This window comes from Nannobrachium achirus (assembly GCF_963921795.1).
Source record: "Nannobrachium achirus genome assembly, chromosome: 12".
Taxonomy (NCBI): Eukaryota; Metazoa; Chordata; class Actinopteri; order Myctophiformes; family Myctophidae; genus Nannobrachium; species Nannobrachium achirus.
This window is the reverse complement of record NC_137832.1, coordinates 52,063,968-52,072,770: the sequence shown is the minus strand read 5'-3', so window position 1 is coordinate 52,072,770 and position 8,803 is coordinate 52,063,968. Positions and strand designations below refer to the sequence as shown.

Sequence of the window (8,803 nt, the reverse complement as noted above, 5' to 3'; positions counted from 1 at the left end):
CGGAGAGTGGGCTCGACTGGGGAAATCTTGAAAGAACTGCCAAAAACCGAGTGAAATAGAGAACGTTTGTCAACGGCCTATGCACCCTAGAGGAGCAAAGGGCTTAAGTCAAGTAAATCACCGTAGGAAAATATGTAAATCTTTAAGATGTATGTGTCACGAGGAAGAGAATAGTGGTTAGTGTGGTCAACCAGACTATATAGTACTATATAGTCCGAATTTCTTCCATCTTTCCGGATAAACTTTATTTTGCCACGCTCCTCCTCACACAGTTTCGGTGGCACGCACTTGGTCCATATGCCAAATCGACCGGCTTCATCGGGACTCGTCTGCTTGCTAAGAGATACGTTTTATAGTTTAATTTATAATAATTTGTGAATTCATTTTCTCGTGGTGGTCCGTCTTACTCTAAGTATAGAGAGTTTAAGTTGTTAAACTGCAGTGAAATTACTAAATTGGGAATACAGAGGGGAGAAAATGTTTTTCTTTTATTACCTTTTATGGGCAAGGTATTCTTTTTTTTTCTGTACTAGACTTTGTTCTATTTGATAGCCTCAGATCACATGCTATGTTCAACAATTACTGTGATGGGAATGGGATTTGGGGTATCATCACTATGCATACCTGCCTTATATGCAACACTGTTTCAATAAAAAAGATTTGAAAAGAAACTGCAGTGAAATTGATAAATTCCAAATATTATTATTATATTAAGTATTGTGCAGCAAAGAATCATTGATATTATTTGGGTCTTTTGTGTTTCAAAGATTCAAGATTTAAGTTTTGTATTGTTTATTTGTTGTTGTCGCAATGTTGGCTTGTGGTGGACATTTTTGTTAAAATATTTCTTTTGCCACGGACATACAAAGTACAAAATGAGTGGAAAATAATATTACCAGAAACATATGAAGAGATAGTGCTGAATGACCATAACAGGTCTGTAACTCTGAGAGTGTTCAGGACCACCATAACTCTGAGCTGTCTACAGATGGAACCAAAGGGTCCAATTGCAAATAAAACGTCCTTGCAAATGAAACATTTGAGAACCACTAATAGCAGTGGACTCAAAGTGTTACAGTAAATCAGTGTTAAACATATTCTCAAGAAAACCTGGAGACTTGACGTTCAGTAATTGGGTCTTATGATCAAAATGAGAACATTATAATGGTGTGTAAAACAACTTAATGAATGAAGACCGTCAAATGTGTCCGTGTATGGACATATTGATGACCACCGAAGGAAGAGTTAAGGTTCTTACAAGCTGAATTTCTCCTCCCACACTGGGTTGAGGTTGCCATAGATGGTCTTGGTCCTCTTCTTGGTCTTTCCCACCTGGATGGTGACGTAAGGATCACTGGAGCCCGTCCTGTCCTTCGCCTGGAGACCCTGTGCACTGACGACTGAAACACACACACACATGTGATTATTTTGGGGGTCGTAGTCTGAAAAGGTTGAGAACCACTGCTCTAAACCAGTGGTTCTCTAACATTTTCACCCCAAGGACCCTCAAAACAGATACTGTATGTAATTGGCCGCTAAAACTTTGAAAATATTTATAAATATTATTATAAATAAATAAATTGACGATCTACAAGCTCACAATGTGTCGCATTGCACCGTGTCATGACCTTGTAGATCGGCTCATTTCGAATAGCTCAAGTATTCACCCCCAAATTGGCTTTTTTTCTATTGATTACTCACCCCATTAAGACTTTCATGGATTCAATTAATGGATATGTTTTAGTTTTTGTCGCATTCCTTAGCCAACATTTTTTGGAGGCTCTTTGTGTCTCCATATTAGTAGGGGAGCCTATGTATCAGATTCTGTTGCCCGTAATTTTGGAATGTTAATTTTTGGAGACATGTATATCTTGATTCTTGGGGTTCTCAGAATGCCAAAAAAACATGTCTCCAATTTTTCTTTTTGGGTTTAGCTGGTGTAATTAGCATAATTAGTCAATTAATTGCCCAAAACAGGAAATGGCAATAACTTTGCTTCTAGGTAACTTATAAAGGTGATCTAAGAGTCTAAGTCGATGTTTGTGAGGTCCAGAAATTAATCTGTTACCATTTTGAAGTCATACAAACTTTCCTAATTAGCATAATTAGCATAAATTATGCAACAACGAGGTGAAAATAAGCAAATTGCTTATTTTTTTCAGTTTTAGTCAACTTTGAAAGCTTCTCACAGACTTTAAGATGTAAGTTTACAAATCATCAATTATCATCATCCTATAAATAAATCATGCAACCCTGTATCTGTGTAATAATTACGTAATAATCACACCAAAACCAGAAAGCTATATTTCTTTGCTTCAAGTTAATTAATAAACATGATCTTACAGACAGTGTAAGTCTGTTTGCAAGACTAGAAAATATTCTCTTTCCATAACTAGGATATCTAACCTTCCCTTATTAGCTTAATTTGCATATCCTTCATATAAAATAAAGAACAATATGAGAAATGGTCACAGAATTATCAGATTGTTTATTCTCAGAAAATATCGTAAACACATTTAAATAGAAGGGTCTCCATCTTTTTGTCGTCAACACCAATTCCCAACACCAATGCCTTGCTTACATTACAACACACCTATTCATCTGCCCCACACATGCACATCTCAGAGCAGTTAAAACGTTAAGATCGACAAGAACAATGTGACACGCACTGGGATTTCTTGCAGCCACATTTGATCAGTTGGGTATTATGGGTAATGGTGGCTGGAGCTGGGGGTTCCCGTGTTGTGACTGGCACCAGTTGTTCTCCCTCAGCCTCCATCCATATTCAGTTACTGGTGGTATCTGTGGGTTATGTACGTGGTCCTGACTCCTCATACCATATTGCCTTGTAATGGGAACGGGCAATGGCTTGATGTAATGCTCCTTGTGTAGGTGGCAGCTTATCGGCTTCTAATTGGTTCTTTGTGAATAACCTCCACCTGAGCTCACCAACATCCACAAGATTTGTACCGGGCTTGTGCAGCTTGCAAACAAATGTCTTGATCCATGATGGCTTTCCCATTTGCATTTGCTACACTAGGTATTACAAAAAAGCTCAGTTCTGACACAGAAAAAAAGGTTGAAACATTTGTTTGCAAGCTGTACGAGCCCGGTACAAATCTTGTGGATGTTGGTGAGCTCAGGTGGAGGTTATTCACAAAGAACCAATTAGAAGCCGATAAGCTGCCACCTACACAAGGAGCATTACATCAAGCCATTGCCCGTTCCCATTACAAGGCAATATGGTATGAGGAGTCAGGACCACGTACATAACCCACAGATACCACCAGTAACTGAATATGGATGGAGGCTGAGGGAGAACAACTGGTGCCAGTCACAACACGGGAACCCCCAGCTCCAGCCACCATTACCCATAATACCCAACTGATCAAATGTGGCTGCAAGAAATCCCAGTGCGTGTCACATTGTTCTTGTCGATCTTAACGTTTTAACTGCTCTGAGATGTGCATGTGTGGGGCAGATGAATAGGTGTGTTGTAATGTAAGCAAGGCACATCTGTTGGGAATTGGTGATGATGACGATGGAGACCCTTCTATTTAAATGTGTTTTCACAACTTTCTGTAAATATTAGAATAAACAATCTGATAAATCTGTGACCATTTCTCATATATATATATATATATATATATATATATATATATATATATATATATATATACATCCATCCATCTTCAACCGCTTATCCGGAATCGGGTCACGGATATATGTATATGTATATGTATATGTATATATATATATATATATATACATGCAAATTATGCTAATAAGGAAAGGTTAAATATCCTAGTTATGGATAGAGAATATTTTCTAGACATGCAAACAGACTTACACTGTCTGTAAGATCATGTTTATTAATTAGCTTAAAGCAAAGAAATATAGATATTTCTGGTTTCGGTGTGATTATTACATAATTATTACACAGACAAAGTGTTGCATGATTTATTTATAGGATGATTATAATTGATGACTTGCAAACATACATCTTAGAGTCTGTGAGAAGCTTTCAAAGTTGACTAAAACTTAAAAAATGCAGCAATTTGCTTATTTCCACCTCATTTTTGCATAATTTATGCAATTTATGCTAATCAGGAAAGGTTGTATGACTTCACAATGGTAACAGATGAATTTCTTGACCTCACAAACATGGACTTAGACTCTTAGATCACCTTTATAAGTTACCTAGAAGCAAAGTTATTGCCATTTCCTGTTTTGGGAAATTAATTGTCTAATTATGCTAATTACACATGCTAAACCCCAAAAGAAAAATTGGAGACATGTTTTTTTGGCATTCTGAGAACCCCAAGAATCAAGATATACATGTCTCCAAAAATTAACATTCCAAAATTACGGAAATACATAGGCTCCTCTACTATATGGAACAAAGCAGGCTTGTTGTGTCTCCATAGGGAACAAAGCAGACTCTTTGTGTCTCCATAGGGAACAAAGCAGACTCTTTGTGTCTCCATAGGGAACAAAGCAGGCTCTTTGTGTCTCCATAGGGAACCACTGCTGGTCATCAAATTATTGCCTAAGAAATGCGACAAAAACAAACAAAAAATCCATTGGGTGAGTAATTGATAGAAAACAAGTCATCTTTCTGGGTGAACTATCCCTTTAAGGCTTGAAGTGGTTAATCTGACCCCCCAGAAACCTCCTCAAGGGCCCCTTGGGGGTCCCCAGACCCCATGTTGAGAACCAGTGCTCTGAACGGGGGGGTCCCTGTCGTTACTGATCAGGGGAGGAGACCAGGTGTGATCAGTGTCATGGCAACGTTCCCGTTTCGGCGCTGCAGTGTTGCCTGGTCGCTACGGTAACGGCAGCATCGGATGTGCGACAGTGTGTGTGGAGGAGGAGGAGGAGGAGAAGGAGGAGGAGAGGAGGAGAGGAGGAGAGGAGAAGAGGAGGAGAGGTTGAGGGCACACATGGTAAATGGTAAATGGTGTATTTATATAGTGCCTTTATCGAAGGCGCTTTACAGAGATTGTGCATTACGTTCCCCCATTCATACACACATTCACATACACCGATGGCGGAGGAAACCATGCAACCTGCTGATCGGGAGCAACTAAAGCAGGGTTCCCCAATTAGTTTTCCCCAAGGGCCGAATTATGTCTAGGGTACCAAGCAGAGGGCCACAACATTGCAGGGGGCGACGGCGGCGTTCCTGCTACTCCAGCGACAGTTCAGATATCATCGTTGTCGGGTGAAAATCTTGTATGTCCAAAACCGTTTGTTTTGAATTTATAATGTTTTAATTTATAAATTAAATTCGGTGCGAGGCGTTGTGTGCGTGTAGATCTGCTGTTTTCACTACTTTTGTGCGACGGGCTTGTATGATTTGCGAAAGAACGTACAAATTTGGAGATACGAGATTTCCAGCCGACAACGACGATATACTAGTGTTGTTGCTGCTCAAAATATACTAAAAAAAGGGAAAAAATTCAAAGCTTTATTAGAGCGACATACTGTATTTTTATGCCAGTGATTAGATTTCAATGACATCAGTCTCGTCTCTCGTTTTCCACTCTCGCAAAATGTCTTGCTCAGGGTGGGACTGTCAGGTCTCTGCTCTACATGTTAGACTTGAACTGCTTTAACCATTATTTTATAGATATACAAGCTCACAGCACTGCACCAAGTGCCACGTTGCAAGCTTGTAGATCTGCTATTTTTGAAGAAAAAAAAACGTAAACATTAATTTTGTCCAAGTCTTTGAATATTTTTATATCAAGGACCCAAAATATTATGTATCAGGGACCTCCAGAAGCAAATATTTGAGTTACATATATATTCAAAGATTTAAAAAAAAAAAAGAATCACGATTTTTCCAAAAATAGCAGATCTACAAGCTTGCAGCGCAGCACTCAGTGCCGTGCTGTGAGCTTGTATATCTGCTATTTTTCAATAGCTAGAGTATAAAATAATCACAGGTCTTGATGGCTTGATAACATTGAACTGAACTGAAGTGAATGGACATGGACATACTGTTGACGGTGATCTTGGCGGACCACTTTGAGGTGCCGTCCAGGACGTTCTGCTTGATGCTCTTCATCTGCTGGGCGTGCAGCAGCTTGGTGACGCCGAACACCCGGCGGATCTCCTCGAAGATCTCCGGCTTGTTCCTCTCGCGGATCTTCATCCGGTCCTTCATGGCCGTGATGATGTTCTGGTTGCGGTCCTCCGCGCCCGTCTTCGAGCTCTTCTCCGCCGCTCCTAGTATCATATAGGGTGAAAGACGGGGTTTTTAGGGAGCAGCGTTATTTTCGTCGACCATGACGAAAATTGTTCGCCCACTACCCTTTTTCACTGGGTGAAAACTACAGATGAGATGTGCCATTTCAAAACGTCACACGTTCTGCCATTGGCAAGACAGTAGATTTCCAGTGGGTTGGCAGAACATTGAGTTTGTAGATCAGCGATTTTTGCTATATTTATGACCTTCTCAGACTTTGAAGTTTAAATCTTTCAAATTCTTGCTATTTGTGAGTTTCTGCAAAAATACACTCCATTCTCCATAAAAATTAGAAAGGCAAAACAGGGAAAGAATCGAAAAAATGAGAGGAAAAAATGCATTTGCAGGAAACTTTCAGGAAAAGAGCAGTAAATCCTGAAGACTTGAAACCGCACATCTGTAAATAGGAACTATAAAAACGCTATGATGACTAAAACTAAGAATAAACCTACTGACAGTAGAACTAAAAGTCACTAGAACCCCCTACTCTACATATAGTGTTTTATACTTGTGATGATATTGAATGGTTTTTGATGCTACTTTATATGTTGATGTATTGAATACCAAGGACCTCCAACGGAAACAAGACCGCAAGGTCTTTTGGTGTTTAGTCAACTAAAACTTAATGAGGTGGTGCCATAGTTTTGTACTTTTTCTGGTTCACACTCCACTCACTCTGCAGGCAGTCGGCGTTGAGCAGCTCCTGGCACTTCTCGTGCACCTTGACGCCGCACTCGGAGCAGCGCATGCCCTGCCGCGCGATGCCCCACAGCAGGCCCTCGCACTCGTAGCAGTAGGTGGGCGTGGTGGCCGTCCACACCTCGAAGCGGTGGGGCGTGGTGCAGGAGATGGGGTAGATCACTGCCTGGATGGTGGTCTTGAACACGTGGGTCTTCTGTTTGTTGGGAGACCGAGAGGAGAGACAAAAAAGTAATCAATGAATTGCAGGCACGTGCACACATAGTCTCAAGACCATGAATGCAGTTTTTACTATGGTGACAGAAATGCCCTCTTTCCATGCCATACCTGAAGGCTGCATAGTTCAGTGTGGTATCAAGTACCGAAAATAGCGCGACACGTTGTGAGCTTGGAGGTCCTTTTCAAAAACGAAAGGATTTAGAAGACATTCATATTTCAAGATTAAAAAAAAATAGCTACAAGCTCGCATCGCGGCACATATCTGCTATTTTTTAATAGTTAAAGCATAAAATAATGGTTAAAGTGGTTCAAGTCTAAAGTGACACAGATTTGCATTCCCAGTGTAAATGGGTTAAAACACCGCAGCTTGCTAAGGGACGCAATCAGTGAAATTCAAACGCTGTACCGTAAAATCCTGGATGCAATTTAAATCTCAGATTGTACAAATAGAACAAAGCAGGACCCCCCCCCCCCCCCCCCCCTTCACTGAAGGTTGAAGATACACTGGACATTGTACAGTGTACACCAGGCAGACAGGGACCACAGTGTGACTCAACCAAAACAGCCATAGTGATTATAAGCATGACTAAGCAGAAAAAAGGTAGACAACGGCGACTCACAAGCTCCTCGTCCTTAAGAGAGGTCCTTATGGACAAGGCGTGGGCGAGTCCAGCCTTCCTGGACTGTATCATGGACTATAGATGAGAGAGAGAGAGAGAGAGAGAAAGCGAGAGAGAGAGACAGACAGACAGACAGACAGACAGACAGACAGACAGACAGACAGACAGACAGACAGACAGACAGACAGAGGAAAGCAGGAGGATATACAGGAGAAGGGGAAGGGAGAAAGACAAAGAAAGCAAAAAAGCAAATGAGTGAGAAACAGACAAAAATTTCAAATGATATTCAAATGATAGGAGAACTGATTGCCTTAGTTGAGTACATTATTCTAAAGAACCGCAATTTGATTTGATTTGGCTTCAAACTTCACCGTGCACACAGCAAGTCTTGAGTATCAATTTAACTCCTGAGCGTGTAAAATAAAAGGGTCTAAATTTTGTTCAATGAACACTTTAGGATTTGATAATGAAACATAATGGACCGGGACACTCGAGCATGTCGTCGCCGCCGGGCGGAAAACCTTGCATCTCCAAATTTCAACATTTTTTTTCCTAATGCCCTACTTCAGTGGTTTTCAACCCTTTTCATATCAAGGTCCATTATTTATTCTGCATTTGAGCCACGGACCACCGTTTGATGAGATGTTAGCGTCCCAGACAGAAAACGTATTTAATATTGTATTTTGTTATTGTGGTACCATAGGAGAGATACTGTAACAGGAAAACATGGATCAAAATAACAATTCTTCAACATTTTAATTCTGTAGACTAAATTAAGTATTGCAGAACATAATTTAACCCTTGAGAGCTTAAAACCCGTTGGTTTCCAATGCATTTGGATTAATTTTACGCTCCCTCCCTAGTAAAGAGTTAAAAATCTATAAGGGTCCGTTTGGCTACCAACTATCCATCATTTAGCTGGGGACCACCTGAAACCCCACAGGGACCACTGGTGGTCCCCAGGCCACTGGTTGAGAACCACTGCCCTACTTCATCATACAAGAGTGTCAAG

The 8,803-nt window shown here is 40.5% G+C and overlaps 1 protein-coding gene across 1 annotated transcript in view; it reads right to left on the bottom strand.

Annotated features, from left to right (window-relative positions):
• The window catches only part of unc13ba (unc-13 homolog Ba (C. elegans)), a gene marked incomplete at its 5' end in the record, with an annotated part of 49,469 nt that extends 41,606 nt beyond the window's left edge, over nt 1–7,863 (bottom strand). Inside the window, 4 exons of the mRNA XM_080739652.1 lie at nt 1,259–1,400; nt 6,007–6,234; nt 6,929–7,148; nt 7,792–7,863. Coding sequence (XP_080595778.1) covers nt 1,259–1,400; nt 6,007–6,234; nt 6,929–7,148; nt 7,792–7,863 — 662 coding nt within the window. The remainder of the gene's footprint in view (nt 1–1,258; nt 1,401–6,006; nt 6,235–6,928; nt 7,149–7,791) is intronic.
• Nucleotides 7,864–8,803: the final 940 nt, after the last annotated feature.